Source organism: Trachinotus anak, unplaced genomic scaffold (assembly GCF_046630095.1).
Source record: "Trachinotus anak isolate AG129_WGS33_773 ecotype Australia unplaced genomic scaffold, CSIRO_AGI_Tana_v1 ptg000009l, whole genome shotgun sequence".
In the NCBI taxonomy this organism is placed as follows: Eukaryota; Metazoa; Chordata; class Actinopteri; order Carangiformes; family Carangidae; genus Trachinotus; species Trachinotus anak.
The window spans coordinates 3,667,150-3,694,854 of NW_027273860.1; the positions used below are offsets into that span (position 1 = coordinate 3,667,150).

The 27,705-nt window shown below is 38.6% G+C and overlaps 1 protein-coding gene across 1 annotated transcript; it reads left to right on the forward strand.

Moving 5' to 3' along the window:
- cdh10a (cadherin 10, type 2a (T2-cadherin)) lies at positions 1-27,705 on the forward strand. Its single transcript, XM_071484631.1, has 12 exons — positions 1-131; positions 5,743-6,084; positions 12,350-12,644; positions 16,074-16,193; positions 17,069-17,236; positions 17,377-17,558; positions 18,618-18,871; positions 19,869-20,005; positions 20,145-20,266; positions 21,689-21,797; positions 22,743-22,994; positions 26,427-27,705. Exons 2-12 carry the CDS (start codon positions 5,875-5,877, stop codon positions 26,915-26,917), a joined length of 2,340 nt encoding a protein of 779 aa, XP_071340732.1. The 5' UTR covers positions 1-131; positions 5,743-5,874; the 3' UTR covers positions 26,918-27,705.

The window sequence follows — 27,705 nt, forward strand, 5'->3', positions numbered from 1 at the left end:
GTTGTCAGTCTTGGAATGTAAGCTCTGCCGTGAGGAGTCAGATTCTCCACCGCTAAGCACTGCTCAGGAGTAGGAACAGCGTACCGTGCACTCAGTGACACAGATGGATGCTCAGCTGTAAAAATCAAAAGGTAAGGGCTTTTTGCTGATTAATGTTTAAGGATATATTTATATTTTGTCTGTCTCAGACCCCAGGGATGATCTGCTCCTTACACTGTGACAAAGCTAGACTAATGCAGTAGCATCTCAAGAAGAGAAGTGTTGCAACTTCAAAGAGGTTGATAACAGCTAAATCAAACAAACTAGGAAAAAATTAGATTTGTTGCTCAGTTCTCTGATTTGTCTCTGATTTGAATTTGTTGTCAATTTACTCGTGCTCATGTGAGAAACTGCATGTAGTAGTGCTAGAGTAGATTCTCTATATATTTTCCTTTGACAAATAGGAACTTTAAGATCATTAATGATTCATGATGAGTCAAGCCTAAAAATGAATGCTACTAAGTATTTTTATGGTACTACTCAGCCCAATACACCTGTCACTGTATACGTAACTTTAAGGTGGGCATTACAGCTTGGGGTCATACTGTGCCTTCATAAAGACTAGCATTAACTTTGTCACTCAATACAAGGCGCTACATCCACGTAAGTGCTGCTCTGACTCTACACTGTGCACCAGTGGACATATGTGCATGTATATATTTGCGTCATGTAGGTGCCTCTCTATGTTAAGATGAAATATATGTGAATGTCTCTAAGTGTGTGTGCATCTTCTTTTATGTGTGCACCTGTTCAAGTGTCCATGCCAAGCTCTGTGTGTGTGTGTGTGTGTGTGTGTGTGTGTGTGTGTGTGTGTGTGTGTGTGTGTAGAGAGGTATCTGTCTGTCTGCTGAGAGGCAGTGCGGGCGAATCATACTTGTGATGTGCTATGGGCAGATTTGATGGAGAGGCACTGTACCATTCATATCTCTAAAAACGCATGATGGTGTTTATCGTGGTGCTCGAGCAGTGCAACGAGAGCAGCCGACAGTGTTGCCGAGTATGTACATGTGCATATCCTCCATGGCACAAACTTAATCCACCCGTCACTCTCTTTTTTGCTCTCTCTAGCTGCCCAGACCTCTGCATGCTGCCTCATGCACAAACAGCTTTACAGTTACCAAAGTGATATATTAGGGTATAGTGGTGTGCAGCAGGTCATCCATGTAATGCCATTATTATTTAGTGCAAATTAGCCACTAACATGCTCCTTGAATTATTGTCAGATATGGAGTGACCTTTCAGTGTTGAAATGAAAAGAGGTGGAAATCTGTTCTCCCACACAGGCAGAGAGGCTCTCATGAGCATTCACACAGCTGGTTTTAAACATGAATATTTATTTGACAAACACTAGAAATGTCAGAGAGGAAATGTTAAACTAGGAGAAGAAAATGAGGGTATTTTCTCAACAAAATAATGCAACTAATATTGCCATTTTAATCAGTTTTTATTAAATACCAGTATTTTTATTAATATCTTTTACCAGTGTGTATTTTCTTATCGTTTGGATATATAAGCATGGATAGCCTTTCTTTCCTTAGCAAGACAAATGATAATTATTACTTTTAAAATGCATATACTCTCCTGAAGACATCTTACCATAAATAAGGTTATATATTTTTTAATAATTGCGTGTTTTATATTAGACTTTCACTGTCAACATACCATTTTCAAGAAAGAAGGCCCTCCCTCCCTTTTGGAGTAGTTTTTCAACGATGAAGTGTGCACTGTATCACAAAATTGCTTTGAGGATTTCAAAACATGAGTAAAGCTTGCTGAGGACTGCAGCCAGCGAAGGCTGACTTGGGAAGGTCTAGGGCTCCACCAAGTGGAGGTTTGTACAGCTGCTGCATCTTGGTGCATCAACGCCCCTCATGCTAGATTTACACTCCTGTCTGTGCTGGTCTGTCAATACCAACAAGCAATCACTGGTGCTACTCAAACTGACAATCACACGGCACTGGCTTCTTGCAGCCAACACCCTTATATAGTTAATGTTTGCTGCTGCAAACATACTGCATTTACCAGTTGTAAATCATGTTATTGGACCAAAAAAAATAAATAAAAAAAGGTACAGGTACAAATAATCGCCAAGATTAATCATGACACCAGTTTGGTGACCTTGCAACCTTCCCCTGCCCTCTCTCCATCTTTGTCTGTTCCTCTTCCAATCAATTTATGGTTTATATACACTATAGTCACTTGTTGAATTCCTTAATAGTACAACACACAGCTACAATTTCAATGATGTTTGAATGCCAGCAATTTAAAAATTGGTTGATGTACGTGTAGCAGATATGAGGTTTTGGATGTTAGTCGCTTAGTCATATCGGCCCACTCATATGCAAATCTGTGTGTGTTAGTTTGCATGGTTGTGGAGCTGTGTGGTTGTACGATAATGTACAGTTTAACACAGGAAGTGGAATATGCTCTGAATGAACTTTTCTTTACCCATTGAAGCTTTATAGATATTTTTTGTAATCGCTTTTTGTAATCACTGTGATCCCAGTTAATTCAATCTGTTTTATTTGGCATGTTCAAGTTTTTGTGTTTCAAAAAATACCAAATATTGTCACACTGAGGAGGAGCACAATATTAAAGTGAAGCCACACAGAGCGGTGCGTTGACATTATTCTTGGTGCTAAAGGTTGCAAGCAATACAGAGACCAGATGGTCAATTTAGGTGTTTATATCCTCCCATGTATAGAGGAGTATCAATTTATTATGCATGGAAGACCTCTTTAAAAGGTTTAGCAACCAGACCTCTGCTGCGCGCTGCACCTATGATTACTGTCCTACTGAAATCAGAGAAGCAGTAAAAATGCTTACTTGCAGGACTCGGTTTAATGTGTGTGAGGAAGCCTGCATTTTAATTTTGGGACGCCTGTGCATACAAATTTATATAGACTAATGTGCAAGGCTGTGCTTTCCTAGAAAAGCATATCATGATGAACAGCTAGTTTATGTATCTGATCAAAGATATTCTTATTCAGCAAAATAAAAATGGATAATTTCGCAGATTACAGAAATGGGGCACAGCAGAGCTCTTGCCAGAATGTGTCTTAGCTAAGATTTAGAATAACAACCTTAGACAACACTTTTAAAAGCATATTTAACAATTTCGTCCCTTCGCATGTCTGGGTTTTAATGCAAAGCCATAAGCTCCCCACATCTTAATCTAATCATAAACATTTTTTTAATAAACCCCCGCTATTTAATAGGCTGAATAACTTGAGATAATTCAGCTTGAGTCTATAGGCTCTGGCATAGATTCAGCGTGCTCACTCATCCTTTAATGGAGTGTTTGGAAGAATTCTGAAAAGACGCACTGGCCTTATGCTTAATAGGCACACCACATCAAAGATTAATATCCAGAATGCTATTAAAACTCAAGGACAGGCTGGAATGATAATTAGAAAATGCAATCACAAGCATCAGACTAGATTAATTGCAAGGCGGCATTTCCTGATTTCAGGAATGCATGTGTCACACTCATGCTACATTAAGGGCATGCACAAGAAAATAACATAAAAAATGTATCAGCTATTTACAACACAATCTTTATTTTATCTCTTACACTATAGCTGACAAAGTATTTGTATTTACAGTATCTGGTTCAACATGTTTATAGATGCTTGAAAGGTTTGGGTGAGTTCTACCATACCATCGTACCTAGCCCTAAGATGTATTATATAGTTCTCTGTATTTCTACTTTTAACTCAGTGAAAGTGTTTTCTGGTCATGGGCGTTACTTAAGAATGTTGCTGATAAAACAAATTAAAGTGACCAAAACTGAGTGACTGAGAAAGAGCAGAATGAGCTTCTTTTTTTTTACATTGAGATCTCATTCGCTCAGTTACATGATTTTCTATTTAAAGGATTACATTCCTTCATTTATATTGCACACTTCAATATCATCAACGGAACCATAATACTAATTTGTTCATAGACAGTAACAGGCCTTTTGTTCATGTAAATACCCCCACTGACATTACACGGCTTATTTAAGAGCTCTGAACAAAAGCAAAGGGATAGATAAACTAGCATGTGCTTTTACACAGCAGTCCCTGAGGTACCCAGTGAATGCCTGTCAGGATAACTATGGTGCTCTAGCCTTCATATGGGAACCCTACTAAATAGGCTCTTTTAGAAAGAGAGGCAAGATTTATTGGATTAACTTCGAAAAGACCATAAATTATGCATGCATATCCAAATTACCTATCAGGACCAGTCCTGGTGGGGACACTGCCTTAGTGAAGTATTGGAAGAAGACTCCCAATAACACAAAATACCTTATCACAGACACAAAACCCAACAGACACCTGGGGATAATTTTGGTGGTTTTGGCAATTTATCACGTCTATATAGATTCCACCCTTGTAGAGTACATCACAATGTCTTGAGGGAATAAAAATCTATGGCATTAACCATTACTAATGGATGCAAAGACAAAAACCGGAGTACAAATTTGGGGGAAAATGGGTAAGGGACAAGACAATTCATCCCAACATGCGTCAATGGAATTTGCCCTGTAGCTTTGCAATGTAACTGAATGAGCATGAAGCTGAGCATAAGAATAAAAAGAGTTTCCGTGGAACATATTACAGTGGTGGCTTTTGCTCATGTCAGGAGCATTCTGCTCCCAGAGATCCATGTATTAAGCTATTCAAACATGCTCACTGCCTTTGAAGCACTGTTTGCATTATCATCAGTAATGCAACTTATAATTAGAGAAGCACGGCTCACTCCTTTACTCCCCAAACACACGAAAAGAAGGAGATATGATAAGGGTATCTGATTGTGAATTCCACTGGATTTACTAAACTGCATGTCATTTGCATGTGAGTTTGCCATGGAAAATGCCTGCCTGTAACAAAGTGCACATTTGTATTGATAGATTGCAGAACAGTTAATGATAAATAAGAGAAAACTTATCAGTATTTATAAAGGGCATCAATATTAGTAAGAAAAGAAAAATGGATCAGTGCACCAGAAAGGACAATATGCAGGGTAGCTGCAATAAATTAAGAAGAAAACAAATGCAATAAAGACATACAAGCCTCTTAGAAGGAAGACTGACCATTTGTAACACAAAACAAAGAGCAGACAAGGATTTGACGATGTAGTTATTACATTTAATTTGAATTTGTCCTTCACTAAGTTGCTAATGCACCATGAAGACTGGTTATACATTTAAATTGCAGTGGCTTTAATTTCTTTATTACTAGTCTTTCCTTTTAATGTATTTTATTTCCTTCAGTTGCTTTCCAGTTCCTTAAAAGTTTACTGCATTTGTTTTGTCTATATTCTGTCTATATATAAAGGAATCATTTTCTAAGTTGGGTTTGAATAGTTTTAGAGAGTTGTTACTTCAAAAATTTTAAAACTTTAAAACACAACATTTTCATTCACTGGTCTCAGACAGCTCCCATCACCAAATTATGACTTTTAAAGTCTCCTTCATTCACACAGTGCACATGGAGGAATTCCTATGCGTGTTGATTGCATAATTAGCTGCGGCCCTGGTACAGCTCAAACTGAGAGACCCGCAGCATACAGTAAATCTGCACTGAGCTTTCGTGTGCATTAAGAGTTGCCCTCTTGTAGTCTGCATGCTATGTCACTGCTAGAATTTAAAGTGTATGGTGACAGAAATACCTAAGTGGCATTAAAGTGCTTCTTGACTAAAGTTTCCTCTTTTCACAGGGATCTGAAGGACATCAAAGAGAGGAATACAATGTCTGTTCTGATGACACTACCTTCCAGTGTTCATCGTATCAGAAGCTTATTACCATAATTCAGAAGTCATCCAGGACATTTCCCAGCTGACTGGATACCATGATAACCAATCAGATTCTGCTCCTCCTGATGCTCTCTATCCTGTGGCCCAGTGCTGCCCTGCCTTTAACACCTGGGGATATTGGGAATCTGTTTGGGATGGCAGAGAGTGATGGGAGGATTCTACAGCGGTCCAAACGTGGATGGATGTGGAATCAATTCTTTCTGCTAGAGGAATACACAGGAAATGACCATCAATATGTCGGCAAGGTAACATGCCTGAACACACTGTCTGCAGACTAATTATAGAAGGTTTAGCTCGTTGAAGTAGTGTTTGATGTAATTGGCTGAAGACGAATGGGCTGTCAGAAACCTGGCTGTTTCAGGCACAGTTAACTGGCGCTATCAGATCCACAGCAAGTCCACACAAACTGCCCTCTTTGCCTTGAGTCTCTCTCAGTTTAAACTGTATGTTTTAACACATCTGTTGTTCAATGAAAATAAAAATAAAAAATTAAATAAATAAATAAAAACACTTCCTGCTGGGCACATGCCAACAATGTAATGACAATATCTTATTGATGACCACACAAATGCTTTTTTATAATTTTTCTTTTTTTTTTTCTTTTAACACCACTTAACAACCAAGCAACTGCTCAAGTCAGTAAATGATACAAAAGATACTTAAGTCATGAGCAATTGAGCTGAAACTTCCTCCTGGCAAGCCCTATTCAACACCACAGCCAACAAGGAAACTCACTTAGAATTCTTCATTCCAAATTGACCCCTTGACAATATTTTATAGGCACAGCAACCCTGTGACAGACAAAGAGAAACAGACATGAAATATATAGACAGTGACACCTTTTGCTCAGTACTTGAAATCAAACATACTTCAAATGTTTGAAAAAAAAAAAATCATACCGCATGTGTTTAAGGGTCAACATGTATTTAAATTTCTTTGTAGGAATTCTCTACTATGTATGTACACTATATATATTTGAAAAATGACTGTAATTCCACAATTTTTTTTAATACAGTAAATATATACCTAGAAATTCAACCCATCATGTCAAAGCACAGAGACATCTGACTCAAAACAGGCACAAGACCAAATCCTAAGTCTAAGTCTCAGATGTCAGGAGAGTGGCTCTAAATTCAGAAACTCCAGCTCTTGCAATACATTTTTCTCCCAAGAATCACAAAAAAAAAGTTGAGTTTCAGGACAATGCTCCTCCTCTCCACCCACCCAGATCAGAGAGGTTCTTGTCAGCTCACCCATGCTAGCACTATAAAGACAGGTGTGATGGGGAACGCTACAGTTATCAACTCAGGGGAAGGAAATGAGGTGACTGTCGACAGCCAATTTTCTCAGAGGAAGCTGGCTTTCATCACACACCTCATTCTCCGGAGTAAACAAGTGTCTTGTGCAAGGTTGAGTAGGGGGATATGACAACTTCTTTTGCAGAAACCATCATCCTGATGTAGGTGAAAAGAAGGGAACAGCAAAAATAAATTGAATAGAGAAAGAAGGAGGAGGAAGAAGAAAACATATCAATCAAGAAGGCCAATGAAATTCACCTTGCTGTGTTATATTATGAAGTAGCAAAGCAAATGCTAACTATAAATGGGGCCATCCGTTGATTTATCAGTGACTGGTGTGATGTGGCTTTCTTCTTGTCTCTTTGATGCTTTCTAGCACCCAACTTCTGTGGCATGACAGCAATCACATTCACCAGTTCTCCATTCTTCCTGTGTCCAATATAATTTGCTATTAAACTGTCAGAAAAACATGAGGCTGTAATAAATTACTGAGGGGGAGAATAGGGCAGCCATATTCTGCCATTATGCTTTAGAGAAGAAGCTGTAGCGATCTATCACTAATTCCATCAGTTTAAATTTGGCTTTTATATATAGCGACAGACTGTGAGGGCAACAGAGAGACATAGATTGATACAGGCAAGATATGGGGAGCTTTTATAGATAGAAAACAAGTAGACCTGCAATGATTAGTTTTTTAATCAATTAGTCAATCAACAGAGGCTTAATCGGAAATTTTGATAAGATTCCTTAGGCCCAAATTGTGACAATAAATTGAATATCTTAAGGTTTTAGACTTAGTCAAACAAAACAAGTAAACACGACATTACTGCGGCCTCCAAGAGATTGTGAATTTGATTGTAATTGGCAGACCAATCTGTAATAAAATAATAAAATAAAAATGATAGAAATTAGGTTTGCAAATATTGGATGAAAATTAATTGTCAACTATTTTGATAGTTGGGCCTAGAAAAATAAGGCCAAACACTCTCTTATTCCAGCTTCATACATATTGAGATCTGCCACTTGTCACTGGTTCATGCATTAAGAAAACTCAACATTTTTGACACTGAGCTGTTGCCTGTTGTTCAGAAAAAGCAATCTCAAAACATCATATTATTTTTCAGACAAAACAATTGATCGATTCATCGCCAACACAATTGAAAAATCAATCAATGAAAATAACTGTTTGTTGCAACCCTCACAGATATAACAACAGGTAAACAGAAGGCAGACAGAACAAGATAGAATGATGAGGGACAGAAAGACACAATGATAGAGAGACATTTTCAGATGGAGATTGACCGATAACAAATAGATAATGAAAGAGAGGTAGAGAGAGACGGAAAGAGAGCTGGAGAACAGAGACCAAATGCAAAAAGCACTTTCATGCCCAGCACAAAGCCATCAAAGCCTTGATGGTCGCCCTCATAAAGATCATTTAATGGTCTTTGCAGAGCACTGTGGGAGACCTTGTTTATTTCACATTCAATCAAACCTCTCCAATCAACCCACACATTCTCACCAACTGTCACTTGAGGTTGATTTCTTGATTACGGCAATCAAATTTGATGTAAAGAACAGTCACACCCTTGTATAGCTCACCTCTCAACTGAAAAGGAAGCAGTGCACCACTGCAGCTCCAATACATAATAAATGCAGCTCATATTGCTTATCAAGGTGTTCAAAAGACACACTGCTTTGAGGTTTACATTCTGAGTGCTGCTGACTGATACCTCACAGAATGATTAAAAAAATAACTGCACTGGTAAAAGTAAGGTTTGGAGCACTTACTCTGGCTCAGCAGCAATTGTCAACAGTGAAAAAAAGCCTAGTATACTTTATGACCGTAAACATACTATGAAGTGGCTGTGCGTGTATGAAGCGTAACACCCTCAAATCTTATTTTAACTGACTTTCATGGAGCCATTAATGAGTGTGAGCACTCACTGTGTGCAGCTGTGGTGCCCTACTTCTTAAGCAAGGCTGTGAAGTGTGAACACTTGCAATGCTGAGCAATACAACCACAAACTTTGGATTCTGGAGCATTTGAGTGGTGTGTTTGAAGTGAACAAAATCCTATTAAATTCTTGGTACACTGCATTGTTTTGTGCCTTGTAAACAAAATGTGCTGCCCTAAATTTGAATATTCAAGGTAGCTCTCTTTGTTGTGTTAATATTTTGCCAATAAGTATCCTTGAGGTTTTGCATGGCCTTGTCCTATACTTTCATGCATTAATTTTGTAGAACTTGAATGAGCTATGAAGAAGTACAAAGCACACAACAGATACTTTAAGTTGTAACTTTAACCTATATAAGATATATTATAGTACAGCGCTCCTATAGCAAAGAATTTTTGTCTATGTCTTAAGAGAAAGAGGGAGAAAGGGAAGAAGAGTAATTATTCTGTATCCGTTCTGCACTCTATTTTCCTATCTCCTCTTTGCAGCAGCGAGCAATGCTTACCAGAGACCTGACAAGAATTGCCAATGATTTTGCTGCTTTACTGACAATTCCTCAGTGTTTGTGCAAGGCGATTTAACTCATCAAGGCACTCTTCTGTGCTTCTGTTGTAAGGCCTTGAAAAGGCTGTGTTTGTGCTGCAAGGCCTTGAAAGGAGAGCCTCTAAATCTCTGCAAATATAGTGAGGTAGTGCTAACATTTGATTTTGTTAAGGCTGTGTGAAAACACTTTGTGCCACACTTTAGAGTACACACAAGAGTATCAGTCCCATTTTTTTCTAGCTGTACCACATGCACTATGTTTACTCTACATGCCAGATGCAGAGTTTAGTGCACTTTAGCAGATGAAAACTCACTGCTGGTATATGTTAAGCTTGGTTTCTACACTTTGAGACACTAAATTCAATAAATTAAATTGACCCAAATCCTAAACATCCACCTTGATGGCACAGTGATTAGGAAGTTGATGTAGTAGAAGCTAAGGGTATGCATGTACCCATGTCAGACTAAGACAGACTGTGGTAAAAATGTAAAATACATACCACAAGTGAAGTTATCATGTAAGCAGCTGGCTACATAGGGTTATCGATTCACAGGTTTCTTTTTTTTTTTTTTTAAAAAAACAGCATTACCAACCAAGACAGGGAGCTGTGGTAATAATCCAAAGGTTTAGAAAAATGCAATTCCTGTGGTGTGGCATTATCTGAAATAGCGTTGTCCTAATTATTACACTGTAAGCACAACAGTGTATTTGAAGAATCACAGTCCTGGATATCAGTAATGAAACATGTTCTTCTTATGTGGCAGAGGAGTTCAGCGTTGGGTAGTTAGCATGTCTTAATGATATCCAGCCAATACCACTACATAGACAATGAATTTCAAAGTACAGAAAAGGTGACTCTGCCATTGAAGACATTATTTTTTTATAAATTGCACATGCTGCAGATATAAAGCCCATTTCAATGCAAAAAGTCATACACACACCCTCCTGCTCCAAAATTAGCCTGTCATTCATAGTCAATGGCAGTTGCAGCCTTCACATCCATAACACATCATAAATCCTTGGTTCACTGGTCTCCAGCTCAGGAGAGAATTCATATTCACAAACAATGAATAGGCTGTCCCAGAACACGAATATATGTGAAAATTCAAGCTGACTGATATTCCTATTTAATAGACTTTGGATAATGGAGTTCATCTGCATGAAAATATTTTCAAACACAACGCCAAATACAGTGCATATTGCTCATTTGAACTTGACAGCATCTTGTTTTCACATGCGTTCCCCATTTTTTAATTCTGCCGGAGAATAGCTAGTACTCTGGCAATACATTTCTGATTTCCATCCAAAGTTGTACTGTTGACATCACTCTTCCAACTGCAGGAAAAATAATTAGTTTCCTCACAGCACGCAGACATTAATATTAATAAGTTACTGACGTATATTCTGTGTCTCTAACTACTTGTCATTTAAAATGTGAACCCATGAGATAGTGCTCTAAATATATCTGCTGACAGATTCAGTACAGTAATGAGCTTGAATCAAGTGTCTGTCACAGTACGCCACCATTACTCCTCCATGACACGTGGAGCTGCTTCAAGGTGATGGATAGGTCAGAGGTGACTAATTTTAGCAATTGTTGCTGTAGGTCAGGCCTTCATCATTTTTCAGAGGGACAATTTAGAAGAAAAATCTAAGACTAATTTGATTTGGAGTAATGGAGTATGTCACACTTGACACTATGGGTGCCAAGGCACTGTTCTGAGACAGAAACAGATAGATTCCTCAGTGGGTTTACACCATTATCTCACAGTTCTCCAGAGTGCCTAGTCTTTTCAGACATCTAGACTATGGTTTAAATGTAGTTTAAGTCCCCTTTGCCAACACATATATTCAATATATTGATTCCCTTGAAACCCACGTATCATGTAATGTTTATTTACTGCATGTTCAGCAAGTGAACTTGAGAAAATGTGTTGATAAGTTTGGTCCTTGGACATTTAAAATAAAATAGGAAGCAAAACACAGGGCCAGTCAAGTCAAGTCAATTATGTTTTCAGAGCTCACAAATTGGACTCTGAGGACTTTTCTGGAAAGCGTACAACATAGTCGATCCACAGAGAACCAATCTGAGAGGCAAAAATAAATAAATAAATAAAATAAAAAGAGAGCTTATCTGGCCAACCTAAGAGATGTGTGCAGAGAGTGGGGAGTTAAAAGTTAGCAACTGTTACCTCCACTTGTTCCTTTAATAGTTTATTTCTTTATTTATTTTAAAGACAAAAAAAGAGAATTGCAACTGGGGCATAAAGATAAAACTGGGGAGTTATGGAGAAGCACAATTCTCTCAGTAATACCTAAATAGAAAAGACCCACGAGAACAGGGTCATTTTACTCAATGTATGTATACTAGTCAATTTTTCAGCCAGTCAATAACAGCACAAAGTACTGCAAACAGACCTCTTGTTGGCAACAGGGAGGCATCGTTTTGTTATTGTGTGGAGTGGCGCTCAAGGGCAATGATTAGTACATGTAAATATTCTGGATAATTTTTTGTTGAGTGCAATTTAAAAACTATGTAGTGTTGCCAGTGGTTACACAAACTTAATGTCTGACTTAAAGCTGTAGCCATGTGTTTTCTTATAAGCCTGAAGTGAATAACACAAGAGCAATATCTCCCACAGCATCACTGTATTTCCAAGTTTCACTGTAGTTTGTTTCCATGTATAAAATGTCTCTCTCTAATTTTCAGCTGCACTCCAACATGGACAAAGGTGATGGCAACGTGAAGTACGTGCTGACTGGAGACGGGGCAGGCACCCTGTTCCTGATTGATGAGAAGTCTGGGGACATTCACGCCACCAAGAGGTTGGACAGGGAAGAGAAAGCTATGTACACGCTGCACGCCAAGGTTCTGGACAGAAACACCAATGCAGAGCTGGAGCCAGACACTGAATTTAATATAAAAATTCATGACATCAATGATAATGCACCAAAGTTTGCGAAGGACATCTACTTCGCCAGTGTCCCTGAAATGTCTGAAGTTGGTAAGTAATGGTTTGTTTTTACTTTAGAGCTGAATGGATTAGTGAATTAATCAAGTAGTCAACAAAGTAGATCAACAAAAATTAATTGGCTACTATACCAAACATTCAGTCCAGTTTCCAGCTTGTGAAATGTGAGGATTTGCTGCTTTTTCTCTGTGTTATATCACTCCAGACCAATGCAAAATACGCAATTTTGAAGAAGTCACCTTGTGCTCTTGCAAATTGCATTTTTTTGTCTTTTTCATTCATACACCAAATGATTTAACGATGAATTGAGAAAACAAATAGCTGATAAATCTATGAAGAAAATCATTATTTATTTAAGAATTATCTAATTACATGATTATCAGAATTTTTCAAGACACACTTTTCAGGCAATGTAGAAAAACCAAAACAATGAACAGTGTTGCTCATCAGTCAAGCTGGACTGGCCTAATGTGACACTGTATTCAGTTCTTCAAAGTTATTTGCTGCTTTTGTGATTGTTATTCGTTCAGTCAGGCTCATTGGGCATTCACAACAAGTATTGGCATTTGCCATTTTTAATAGGCAGTAGAAATATTGAAAGTTTAGATTGTCACAGTCTTTCCAATTAAGGATTTGCTTCATTGCACTCCACTTCAATCCATTCAAGTAATATAAATAAACCAATTGGCATGAATATAAACAAAGCTCATGAAAATAATGCATGAAACTCGAAATCAATCCTCAATTATGCAACCACAAATTAATACACTGGAGCAATCAAAGGTAAATCAAAACCCAATTGTCTATATGACAAATAACAATGTCCTATTTGGAATTCATAATGCACTGCTCTCAGATTTCTCAGCTGCATGGATAATGGCCAAAGGTGGGTCAGGGTCACCACTGCTCGTCTCCGGACTAATAAACTGCCTTATATGTTCAGACTGAACACATTGGTTAATCAAGCCAGCCAGCCATGAAGAATCAGCAGCTCCCTTTATGCTAGCAGTGATGGGGCTAAGTGGGACAGATGTTCAGGGGTTCATTAGTATGCACGGAGACAGTCAGACCCAAACAGGACACGGCAGAGGTCCCCTGAATGCCAAGGACAGTATTTGCAATGTGGCATCATTGAAATGCTAGGGTCGATTATGCAGGACATAAAACGGAAGTGACTACAATGACAGTATAGAGGAACTGAGTTCTTTCTAAGCCTAAGCATTCATTCATTTATTTTCTACACAAATAAAAGACATTCAAGCACCTAGCATCTATTTACTTTGCATGTAGTGCACAAGATATGTGTGATATTGTTTTTTTATTGCCAAATAACACTTTTAATAACAAAAGTTTGTGTCCATGAGCACATGCACTTCAGATGTGCAGATTAACATTTCTTGTTCTTCAGGCTCTGTGCCTCAACACACATGTAAGTCTTATCTTTAAATTGGGCAGGATTTCGTCAATATTGACAAACTGTGGATGATGTAGTCCTTTTAACATGTGTTCAAGTTAGGCATCATTTGACACTTGGCTACTTAATGTTTCCTTGACAGCTGTGTGTCATTCCAATTTTGGTTTGTGCACAAAAGCGCTCAGACCTGGCTTAGAGTTGACTGAGAGTTGCCATTTAGATTGAGGTAGAGTGGCTGTCAATGAGGAGTGAAGAAGAGGCCATGCGAGTGAAGACGATAATAATGAGGCTCAAAAAAGCAATGGACTATTGGAGATTCAGAGTTGGTTGGTTGACTGCCAAAATCACAAACTGGGAACATTCTACAGAAAAAAAAGGTGTGCACATGAAAAGTATAAAAATGGCAAACGACCTGTTTAACCAAGGAGCATGACTCTTGTGGATGACATGAAAATTATTTCAATGGTGAAGAAAAAAAACATTATGTCTGCATTGCAAGTCAAGAACGCTCACCAGTGAGGAAGCGTCAACAATAAAGAGAAGACTTCATTACCACAACCTCTGAGGATTCACCACAAAATGCAAACCAGTGGTAAACCGTCAGCAACAGTAAGGTCAGGCTGTAGTTCACAGAAATACACAAAAAAAACCACCAGAAAATTCTATGGACAGATGAGACATAAATAAACCTCTATCAATATGATGGAGAGAGGAAATTGTGAGGAGAAAAAAGTTGCAGCTCATGACCCAAAGCCACCACCTCATCTGTCAAACATGGCGGTGGTTCTGTTATCGCTTGGGCATGTATGGCTCCAATGGAAACAGACACCCTGGCATTTGTTGATGTTTCACTGCAGACAAAAGCAACAGGATGAATGCAGAGGTATACAGGGGCATTCTGTGGCTCAGTTCAGCCAAATGCATCAAAACTCATTGGGTGACATTTCATCATTCAGCATGACAACGATCCTTAATATGCAGCCAAAGAGCTTTGCAGACTGAAAACGTGGAATATCCTTGACTGGCCGAGTCAATCATTTATCGCAACCTGACTGCGAACTGCATTCCTCTTGAAGACCAGACTAAAGGCGGAGAAACCACACAACATGCAAGAGTAGAAGGAGGCTGCAGTGAGAGCATCACCAAGGAGGTGTCTGCTTATGTCTATGGGTCAAATACTTCAGGCAGTCATTGACTGCAAAGGATTTACCACAGCATATGAAATATGGTGATTTTGTTTGGATTCATATATATCTGTCCAATTACTTTTGAACCCCCACACTTTGGACAGTATGTGCTAACAGGGCTTTATCTCTCATTTTTTTCCCTATATTTATGAAAACCTACTCAAAATAAAGTTGAGACATAGCACTTTAACATTGGATTTCGTTATTTACTTTACAATTTGATGTGCTTAAGCACAAAGCCTGAAGAACAAAACTGTGTAACTGTCCCAATACTCAGAGGCTGGACTGTAATAACAGCATCCATGAGATTAGTAATTAATTTTCAGCTCCTTGGCTCATCAGTAGAAGCTTGTCAGTATTTGCCTAATGTTGCCACACCTCTGATTCTGACAATATACTTCAACAAAAAGAGCCTTTCAGTCTCACTGATATTTCCAAGAGATCCAACTACTAAGACACTGTGGTTTAATCAAAACAATAATTTACACAAGGCAGCTGTGGCAAGTGCCTTCTAAAAGGGAAGAAATGGCGAGAAATGCTCAATTCCTGATTGATTTTATTGAGACGTCACCGTCTCTTTGTAGCCCACTAATTTGACTTACTCCAGAGTCCTGTTGTTTGACATGAAAATTACACATTAGTCACTGGCTACCACTAAAAGACAAATAATATCAGGGCACTGCCGGTATTAAAGCTGTCCGCAGGATTACATTGTGCTAGTAGGTTTAAAGCAAATTCTCTTCATATTACGGAGAAACAAATAAAAATATGTTGAGTCAAGACACCTGATCGTGTCTTGACTCGGTGTGTGTGGTATCACTGCTTTGGCTTTAAAATTGAATCTGCATGTTCTATTTGCAGGTACATCTGTTGTCACTGTTACTGCCACTGATGCTGATGATCAAACATATGGGAACAGTGCCAAGCTTGTATATAGCATCCTACAGGGACAACCATATTTCTCTGTGGATTCTGAAAATGGTAAGCCAAACCCGGCAGGATCACTTTGGATGCAGTTTTTAATGTTATGCAAGTCTATATACAGATCTCTGACACTGTGTTTGTGAGAATTAAACAAGCTGAATAAGGATCTGCCTCTCAGTGTTACTAATCTTGCAAGAACTTGTAAGATTTTAGTCTTAGCTACTATTGTAGAAATCCTTTAGGAACACATGAATGAGATTTCAATTTAAATTTCAAATTCTGTTCTCTTTCAAATTATCAGTAAATAAAATATGAAGAGCTGAACCTTTTCAAGAAGATATTGGTGCTTGCAGTTATAAAATGTTTATAAACACCGTTCTTTGCACTTACAACATTATTATTATGTAAGAAAACATACATTAATAAGCCTTTATACACTTTACACAGTGGTACTTTCTGATTTAAACAGCCAATACTAGAAATGCAATGGCACCTTGATTAAATTTTTACCGAAATAATGAGGAAATACAGTTAATTAATGGATCTACAAAGTCAAGTGTGTTGTGGCACTCAGGCCACTTGGATGAGGTAAGATAGAGAGTGTGGTCTTAGTTAGATACTGAAGAAATAAAAAATACTGACATTAGAGCTGAGGAAGGCTGTGTTTATTTTATGATTAATTGGGGTCTTTTGTTGTTTAAACCTTACCAGGCACAGGACTTGGGGTATAAATAACTGAAACACAGAGCATTCCCAGGGAACATAACCCAGACAGTTATTACATGTTCCCCTCAAACCACAATTGGGAAAATAAATAAATAAATAAATAAATAAATAAAAAATAGCAGTATATAAATGTAATTTCATAAGAGACAGATTTTGCTTTAAGCTGGTGAATGTGGTAGAAAAAAAGTGTTTGTTTTATGATACAGGCACCATCAAAACAGCCCTGCCTGGCATGGACAGAGAAGTCAAGGAAAACTACCAGGTTGTGATCCAGGCTAAAGACATGGCCGGACAGATGGGCGGGCTTTCAGGAACCACTACAGTCAGCATCACCCTCTCCGATGTGAACGACAGCCCACCGCGCTTTGCTAACCGTAAGAGGCCATTTCTCCATATTTCATGTTGATTAATAGGCTTTAAACATGGATGACCCTTTGTTCAAAGATAATCTTTTAAACATACTCATATAACAACCATACTGCAATAAATTTGTTTCACTCACTGTCATGTACAGATTCCTTTCGTGTGACTGCTGTGGAGTCCATAGAGATTGGAGGTGCAATTGGTCGTATTAAGGCTGATGATCCAGATGTTGGGCGCAATGCTGAGATGGAGTACAGTATTGTCGGTGGTCATGACATTTTTAACATCATCACTGACCAAACCACACAAGAGGGAATCATCATAATCAAAAAGGTAAAGTCATTTTTACGTCTAATTTCATTTTCCTTTGAGGTGCTTTACAACCTTGTATTATGCACATTAAAGGAGCTATTTGTAAGTAAACTACATTGCCAATGTTAGCATTAACAGCTGTTGACTTATCAGTCTTGCCATGAGCTTCAGCCATCATTCTGTTTACAGTACACATGGTTATAATTCGCCTTCTGAGCAGACTGGACTCTACAATGACTCCTTACGGGAAAGTGACAAGTCGGCCAACTGGGTAGGAGCTGGCTGGTTAGCAGGTAGAAGACAAGAAGTGATAGACATAGAAGTAGAGTGGTAAAGTAGGTAAGAGTTAACATTAGCATTGCTTTCCAACGCTGGAGACAACTCTTGACAAGTAAAGGACTGAAGTTTGAGGCTGAACTCCCCACCTTTCTCCCAGACTGGTGAGTAAACAGCTGTTAAAGGTAATGTTGGCTATGTAGCAAGAGCTGAACCAACAAAATACTGACAAGTGACATGTTTTCATACAACTGTAATTTTAAATACATATGAAAAATGTGATTTTTAAACAAGACAAAATAAAGATGTTCATCACAAGATTTAAAGTTAAACTCTTAAAAGGTTGAAGATTAAACCTTTAGGAGATTCTCTTGACTGCTCAAGTTTTACTGTATGTTTAAATTAAAATTGAATTTGACCTCTCTTTATCTCGTTTTAATATGTACGTTTCACTTCAATGGAATGACAGAATAGTACAGTTTCAGATTAGAAACCGCCCCTGATAACGTTTATTCATGTAAGAAAGACGACAGAATTTATTTTTGAACTGCAGTGTAAAATCAGATACCCTAAGCCTCTGAAATGAATAATATAAAACAGTCTTTTGCTAGAAACTCCTTTTAGTTTTCCCCTAAGACCTTCCAGATCAGTATTTCTCACTTGGATTTGTAACTTAGAATTTAGAGTATGAAAAAGATAGAGGCAGACAAATGAAATGCAATAAATTGCCTATCAAAATCCTGGAGGCTGACTGTTTTTATGGAAAAGTCGACAGCTTGACTTTTGACGCTCTTTCATCTCCAGGCACTGGATTATGAAAGTAAAAGGGACTACGAGTTCAGAGTGGAGGTGAAAAATACCTACTTAGATGCAAGGTTCATCCACGGTTTGCAATTCAAAGACTACGCCACGGTCAAGGTAACAGTCGAGGACGTGGATGAGCCCCCTGTTTTTACCAGGAACCCTTACATCATCGAGGTGCATGAGGACACAGCTGCTGGCAGCTTCGTCGGTGTGGTGTCAGCCAGGGACCCTGATGCTGACAACAAGCCAGTCAAGTACGCTACAAGAGACAGCTAGACGTGTTTAGACCCTTAACAGAGCCAGACTGTTAGAGCCAAATGCCAAATCTCTTTCCAACCTTTTCACAACAAATTCATTCCCCTTGGGAATTGAGTACTCACAATTTAGTCAACTTAGAAATTAATCAATGACCTGTTAAGCAAAGATTTCCTCACCAACCAAGTGAGTGCAATGCTTTATTGTGGTAATTTGATTGCTTCAAAACTCATTGTTCCAGCTTTAATTAAACTAGTATAAAATCAATAAGAAAACAGGCAACACATGAAATACAAAGTCTCCTCTTATCAGTCTCTTAGAGTGAGGACAAAATGTGCCCACTTGGCTAAATCTAATCCATCAGCCTAGCCATGTGTCATAGAGGAGGGGGGAAGAAAGGGATATTATTCATGGGTCCCTCCTGGTGATTTCCCAGTGGAAAATGGTAGCGGCCCTGTGAAGTGAATAGAGACACTGTTTATTTCCCAGAATTATGTAAGCCCTCTGTGGCACTGCACAAAGTCAAAGTGAAAGAGCCTAATTTGCTGTATCGATTCACACAGCTCAGTGCCGCCATTCCACACATATGGCGCCTGCCCGTCTCTGACATAGAGATATGCCACTCTCGGCCCATGCCACATGGCGTATTGTGTTGCATATTCAAATTTCAGTGGAATATGAAAGTTGACGATGACAAATGAGGAGGCGTAAGGACAGATGTATCATTTCTTGACAATGGGGAAAAGAGAATACATTTTCTTTTGGAAACAAGTGAAGCACTGTGTAAAACACATTTTTATGAAGTTAAGAAGTGCTTTAGTGTATGAAGACAGATCTGCGCAATAAGAAAGGATAACTGAACTGCAGTCAGTTTTATGAGCAATATTACATGTAGTCAAATGCCCAAGACAGTGGCATAAACATAACATGCTCAATTTACAGTTCTTAAGGAGTCATGTGTCGGTATAAACAACAATTTTTATGTTATTCTTTCAGATACTCCATCGATCGGCACACAGATCTAGAGAGATTGTTCAGCATTGACTCTGTGAATGGCACCATCACAACACTGAAAGCACTGGACAGAGAAATGTCCAAATGGCACAACATCTCTGTGGTGGCCACTGAAATAAGTAAATGACATTTCAATTTCTAACACAGTTTTATAACTTACACAATCACAATCTAAATTACTTTCATCCTGTCTTTTGTTTGTTTTTTGTTGTTGATTCATCCTCCATCATGCTAACCTTAACTATTTATCTATTTCAGATAATCCACGTCAGACAACTCGGGTGCCTGTGTTTATTAAGGTGTTAGACGTCAACGACAACGCCCCTGAGTTTGCAATGTCCTACGACACATTTGTCTGTGAGAATGTCAAAGCAGGACAGGTGCTTAAAATTCATGAGCTCATGTTTGAAATATCCCAATAAGGATTTGTTTAATTAATAATATATCATTGAAGCAGAGGTTCAGATTTATTGAGGTGACAAAGTATTAAGCTGTTACACAGTTGTACATAATTTCACCACCTATCTATATACACTTTTACTGATTATGTTGTTTAATTATCACCCCTGCCATAGAAATCATGTTGTCTGACTGGGGTTTTACAGTAACTCTGCTTCATACAGTAATTAGTCATCAGTTATTCTTAGTGCAATAACAGTAACCACAATATATCTGTAAAGTGATGTTGTGTGAATCAATGCAAATGATGCCATTTTCTGACAATTTAATTAGTTAGAGTACAGAGGGGTACAGTATATGTGTGGAATCGCCAGAAATCAAAATGTATTGACAAAAATTAAATTAATCTGGAGTGAGATCCATCATGTTAACATGTTGTTAACAGTTTGTTACCACGATGCTCTGCTCTGAGGAGGAACAACCCTGACAGTTTAACTAAGGGGAGTCATCTACCAGCCACTGCCTGACATTTTCTGATGAAGTGTCTCTCTCCACAAAGCTCACACTCCATATGCATGGTGCATACTTAGGAAAGCCATCCCTCACACTAGAGCCACATGTGTTTATTGTTGTGGAGTTTCAAGAGACAGCAAATCCCTTAATTATCTAAACACTCCTCACTAATTACTGATTATTCTAGCATGTAACTGATTGACCTAACTGATTCACTTCTTCTCAGTGAATGTTTTTTCCACAACACTGAGGTGAAAATGTGCAGTTTTGCTTTACAAAGAAATAAATTATAATGTAGAAAATTGATTTCGAAAAGAGGATGTAAGTAAATGAATAAAACATATATGAAAAAATCTGAAAAAAACAAAAAAAAAACAACAGCATTACACACAGAAAAAGTTAATAAAAACAGTGACTATTGACAGTGTGGTTAGTGACTATTGAAAGGCTAAATAAAATATATAGATCTTTAGAAGGGTTTTAAAGCTATCAGTGGAGGAGGAGATCCAATAGTCTGTAGCAAACTATTCCACAGTTTAGGGCCAACAACAGAAAATGTTCGATCAGTTTTGGATTTTCACTGGGTGCCTGAATGGAGAGCAGTGACTGGTCAGCCGCTGTGGGATGTGGAGATGGAAAAGGGGTCGAGCAGTTCAGAGACACAACTGGTGCAGTCCATGCAATACTTTAAAAACAAATCAAAGAATCTTAAAATCTATTCTGTACTTTACTGGTAACTCTCAGCCAGTACAGGGGAGATATGGTCTCTGTTGTTGCCATCAGCATCATGTGTTTTGGATTAGATGTTTTTAGACTCCCCTATTAAGAAAAACAATTACAAACTTTCATGTGTTCCTTTCTCTGCTCATACTTTGTTCTGTCCTTCCCAGCTGATTCAGACAATAAGTGCTGTTGACACAGATGAACCCCTTGTTGGACACAAGTTTGTCTTTAGTATAAGTGCCAGCAACCCAAACTTCACCATCGATGACAGGGAAGGTAAGATAAACGTTTTTACAAATGGAAATGCTTCTCTATGTATGTTTAAATAGAACTTTAAAACTGTAATCGTTATGATTTAATTCCTGGTTGATTCGCCAGTGGGGAAATGTGACTTGATTTAAGAGTTAAGGACGATAACCTTAACGTGAAGCAGATGATAACAAATTGGAACCAAATGTATTCAGTATATTTGATAGGAAAAATAAATTTCTATTGTGTTATTGTGGTCTTTTGATTGACTTTATTATGTTGGTATCCTTTACTTTCCTCATTTACAGTAAAGCCACTATGAAAGTCAGAATTCAGGAAGTCATCCTGCATCTATAATGCATTGTGTTGGACAGATTTTTTGTTTTTCTATCACATAACAGAAAATATGTTATCGAAAAATATTTGTTTTTTCAAAGGGAGAGAAAAATGCAGTGGTAGATGAAGAAGCTTGCAGTCTGAGTACTGGATCAGTTTATTCCCTTTCTATTTAGTGTAACTGCTGAGGTATGCCTATTCCTAGTTATAGCATTGATTCAGGGTAAATTGTGACTGAAACTCTTCAGCAACTGGGATGTATTGCAGTAGACAAAGCCAAAAGACCGGAATTATAATAAACTAACTTTGGACTTTTTTGCATGAGTGTTGCTATGCATAACCTCAATGCTTTTTAGGATTAGGACTACTATGTGATTACTAATTAATGCGGTGTTTGAATTTATTTCTGAAGAATAAATATTTTTTAATGATAAAATGTATAATGTTTGGTGTTTTCTTTGAATTACTATGTACGCACCTTAGAAATTTCCAGTGGCCCTGCAAAATTATTATGAGCTGTCTGTCATAGGAGAGACAGAAAAGGAAATAAAGACTGCAATTCTTTCCTGTAAGATCATCTTGCTAACTGAAATATCTCATCCCTGACAAGCTTTGCCCATTTGCACCTTTCCGCAGATAACACTGCCAATATCCTGACGCGCAGGGGAGGTTTCAGCCGACGTGAGATGAGCGTGTACTTCCTGCCTGTAGTGATCTCAGACAATGACTACCCCATTCAGAGCAGCACCAGCACACTAATCGTACGGGTGTGTGCCTGTGACAGCCGTGGAAACATGCAGTCATGTAGCCCCGAGGTGCTGCCCTTCTCAGATGGTCTCACAACTGGAGCTCTGGTGGCCATACTGCTCTGTGTCATTATTCTCCTCAGTAAGTCCCCTCGTGAGTGAGCATGTGTATGTTCAGGTGTCACCATGTGTGTTTGAACCCTTTTTGTTATTCCTGTAATGTTTGATTCTTTATTCAACTATGGTTGCAACCACTGCTTTTAGCAGCACATCCGTTCTTCTACCGAAGTCAATTTTATTTTATTTATATTGGTGTGATTAGAAATACATAAATACATAAATCACAAATTGGCCTCAGAGAGGTCAAATCTATACAACATATAACACCAACAACACTATCCATCTCTAAGACTCACAAATGGCCCTTCACTATATCCCACTTTACTGTTACTGTTGCTATGTCAGCCACATGCAGTTTAGCAGATTTTAAAATTTGTAGCTACTTAACAGAATTGAAACAATAAATGAAACGATTGGCTTTTAAAACTAAAGCAGTCATCTTATTTCTAGCTAACAACTGTTGATTTAGCTGGCTGTAATGACTGCCGTCGCGCTGTCAGCTGTACCTATCTGGCTAATTGATGTCAGCTCCTTGAGCTGGCAGAAAACGATATCTCCAACTGACTACTTTTTTATGATGACAACCCTGTGAAAAAAGTCTTAAGCTTCTACTTAAGACAAAAGCAACAGCCCTAGTATTATAGGGTATGGATGGTTACAAGTTAAAAAGTCATAGTTAGTAAGCAAACAGAGGTTAGAGTTAAGCTTTATTGTGCATATATCCAAAAAGTAAGTGTTGTTTCTAAGACAATAACCTTAAATATAAGCACTGAGTTTGCAAAACGTAACCCTAAGTCAAGTAACAAAACTAGGAGAGTAAAGTAAAGTACTGCTGGAGAGTAAAGTTCCCACTAAAGAGCAGGACAGAACATTACCCTAAACTTGGATGTAATAGCCTCTACTCACCCACACAAAAAATGTGTCAGTTCTTAACAGGCTTTGTGAAACTTAACCTATAACCCCACATAATAATGTGGTTAGCTAAATATATGCTCTTTGGCTTTACAGGCAATGCTGGGTTACTAATGTAGGTGGTAAATTAGGAACCCAGACATGCTGATATTTTCAACTTACATAAGAACAGACAAACACACTGTGGAAGTGGATTCCTTATACTTCTGGTGGTTGTGTATTTGGTTGTAGAAAGGCAATTAAAATGTTTTCTTAAGATACCAAATATCGCATTTAGTGGAGCCCAATGAACCCCTCTTCATCATGTAGAGAAATCCAATGCTTACCATTCCTGGTTTTGATTGCTAGACTATGACCAGACAATTAGTGTTTTGGAATGGGGTTTAGCTAACAGTCAATTTCATCAACATCAGTTATGTTGAAAGGTTCCTGTGCCACTTTCATTATGAAAGAGAAATTTTACAAACAGAGATTCACCAGACCAGGTAGGATAAGAGTCAGCCAGCCTGAATGACCTTGCCACAGCATAAAGTGGTTGCCAAGCAAGTGGTTTGCTGGTGGGTTCACAGTGTGGGCACATGCCTCACAAAAAGACCCCAGGCAGGCCTCACTTTCATATGCTCCATGCTGCAGCTAATTCAGGATCTTGAAGTCAATAACATTACCAGAGTGTGTTGCTTGCTCAAGTACATGCTGCTGAGTGCCCATATGGAGGGAAAAAAGATCACATGGTCTATCGTTACAAACATGACATGATCAATTGAAATCTTGGACTCCCAACTCACTGCATCATAATATGTTACTGAAAATACGACATTCTGCCAGTGGTCCTCACTTTAGCTGACAGCAGCTCAGAAACTCAATATATTAAAACAATGATTGTGACAACATTAAATACAAACAATTGTTGATACAAACAGAAGAGTACTCTAAGAGTATTAGAAATAAAGGACGGCAAGGATTGGACAGAAGCAAAATATTGCCATAATAATTCGAATTATATCAGCAACTGCAATTCAATCACAACTGAAAGCTTAATGTTGAACTCTCCGAATTTATCTTTATAAAATTCCCAATATTCAATTTCAAGTTGTATAATTTCCCCCCAAAAAATAATTTCAAGTAATTCATATCTTAACATTCAGTTCAGTTGGTAAAGTAGGTTGCATTTTACTTCTCGACAATTTGAAGCACAATGTCAACCCTCCTTGTGATCTTGTGCTGTGTGTAACAGCGTACAGGAACAAAAGAAAGATTTAGAAGATTCATTTTACATAATAGCAGAAACATGTAGTGCTTGTGGGTCAAGGGCATATCAATAAGTAATGTGGTTTCAACTGTCAATAAGCCTCACCATGCTAGGCAGAGTACCTGATAGGAGCATTGCTGACTTAACATCGTGAATGTAAAAGTCCTTGCAGACTGTTCAGGGCAATGCAGCTAGAAAATTGTGTGTGTGTGTGTGTGCGTGCGTGCGTGCGTGCGTGCGTGCGCTGCCCAGTATATGAGACCTTAACTGTTTCCATGTGTTGAATTTGGACCCCCTTCTTCCTGCCATGATTCCTTGTTTTGGAGTCTGGTGTGTGAGTTGATCTGCACCCTGACTAAACTACTCATATGAACAAATTAGCGTTGACCAGCTTTTCTTCCATCTGCTTGTTTTAATTCCAAGTTTTAAATTCTGTAGCTGGTGGTAGGCAGATCTTCTCTCACATATCATGTGTACAGAAGGTTAAATTCCAAGCTCTCCTCTTGAGCAAAATATCATGACATCTGCTCATTATCTGATGCGTTTCGCGCTTGAACCCCCCTGACAGACTGTCTCATTCACCTCTGCTTGACTCTGACAGGCAGGCGCTGAGCTGGAACGGCTCTCCCTATCTGGTCCTCCTCATTGCAGTCCTCCGCACTGTCTAAAACATGGCACTGGTCAGTCACAAATGTTCACAAAGATCCTTTTTAAAAAGCCACCTCCACCCAACCCATGTTGAAGGCATTGTAATTAACACCCAGGTGGGAGGCAAACAGACAACTACAGTACCTGCTGATAGGACAAAAAAGGAAAAGGAAGGAGAAGCACAGGAGCACAGGTGGAGGAGGATTTGTACTTGTCCTAAATGAGAGAGTGCTTCCTCTTTTTCTAAAGACTTAAGAGTATTTAAAAACGTGCTACCACACAGTGCCACTCACTAGAAACATGCTCACTCTGCAATCTCTGATTGTCCTCTACTGGTGAAAAAGAATGAAGGAGATGAGATATGAAGTTGTGTGCTGGAGAGCATAAAAACGGATCTTCCAACCACTGTGCATTTTATACATCGAATATGCTGTTCAAGGGAAAAAGAAAGAAAAAGCTTTTTCACTGAATCTTTAATAATAGGAGGTGAATGCCTGAGGCAGTGTTGGGGATTTATCACTGGTAGCAAATGTGTCTCCCCTCTGTGCTTTTGCTCCCTGTGCTCTTTAATGCATGACACATGTTAGGAGGCACACATCTTATGCTGAGCTTTCTCTCTCTGTATTTCCAACTGTTTTTGTGTAGTGATCGTGGTGCTGTTTGCTGCCCTGAGGAGACAGAGGAAGAAGGAGCCTCTGATCATCTCCAAAGAGGATGTCAGAGACAACGTTGTCAGCTACAACGATGAAGGGGGTGGAGAGGAGGACACTCAGGCCTTTGATATTGGCACACTGCGCAACCCAGAGGTGATGGATGCTAACAAGCTGCGCAGGGACATCATACCCGAAATGCTGTTTCCCTTTCGGAGGACATCACCTATAAAGGATAACACGGATGTCAGAGACTTCATTAATGGGAGGCTTCAGGAGAACGATTCAGATCCCACAGCGCCCCCCTATGACTCCCTGGCCACGTATGCTTATGAGGGCAGTGGATCACTGGCAGAATCCCTCAGCTCACTGGAGTCTGCTGCCACTGAGGGGGACCAGGATTACGATTACCTCAGCAATTGGGGACCACAATTCAAAAAGTTGGCAGAGATGTACATAGGGAAGAGCCCTGACCGAGAGACCTAGACAAGCCATGGCAGTCTCTCTTTTATTCGAGCCCATTTTTTCTGTCTGTTTATCTAGCTGGCCAGCCAGACAGCTGTTTGTCTAGTTAGTTAGCTAGCCAGCTAGTTGACCGTCTGTCTACCTATCTATCGAGCTATCTATCTGTTTATCTGTCTAGTTTGCTAGCTAGCTTGCTAGTTAACTAGTTGTCTATTTGATTCTCATATACATGCGTGCGTGCACACAGGCGCGACAAAAATTCCTGCAATCCACGTGTGGATGCTGAAATGGAAATTAAGATTTGAACTGAGTTGAATTTTCTCATTGATGGAGACACAGTATAATTCTCAAAGTTTTACTGTTTTTGGTCATAATCAGTAAAGATGCCTTTGACTTTTAGGATTTTTTGTGAATAATGGTGTGGACAATGTGTTTTGTAATTGACCGGAGAGATAGTAGTATTGTATACTATTAATGTTTAACGGCACTGGACTGGGTTTGGGTGGGGGAGGGATGGAGCCAAACTCCAATAAATGCTGTAAATGTACAAAGTGTTTTTAATGATGGACATCCTATATACTATTTGCTATCCTTGTTTGACAAGCAATGTTCATGTGAATGGTTGGTGCAGTTTATTTGTCAAACTATGAATTCATTTTCATCATATAGGTGTAATATGTAATGGAAAGTGTATGTTGTAGGAAAACTGTCATACACTGAATTCATGCCGTTTGAATGCTGAGTCATATTGTTTTATATTTATATTTTTATACTTATTTTCTTAATAAAATGATGTACAAAAGAAATGG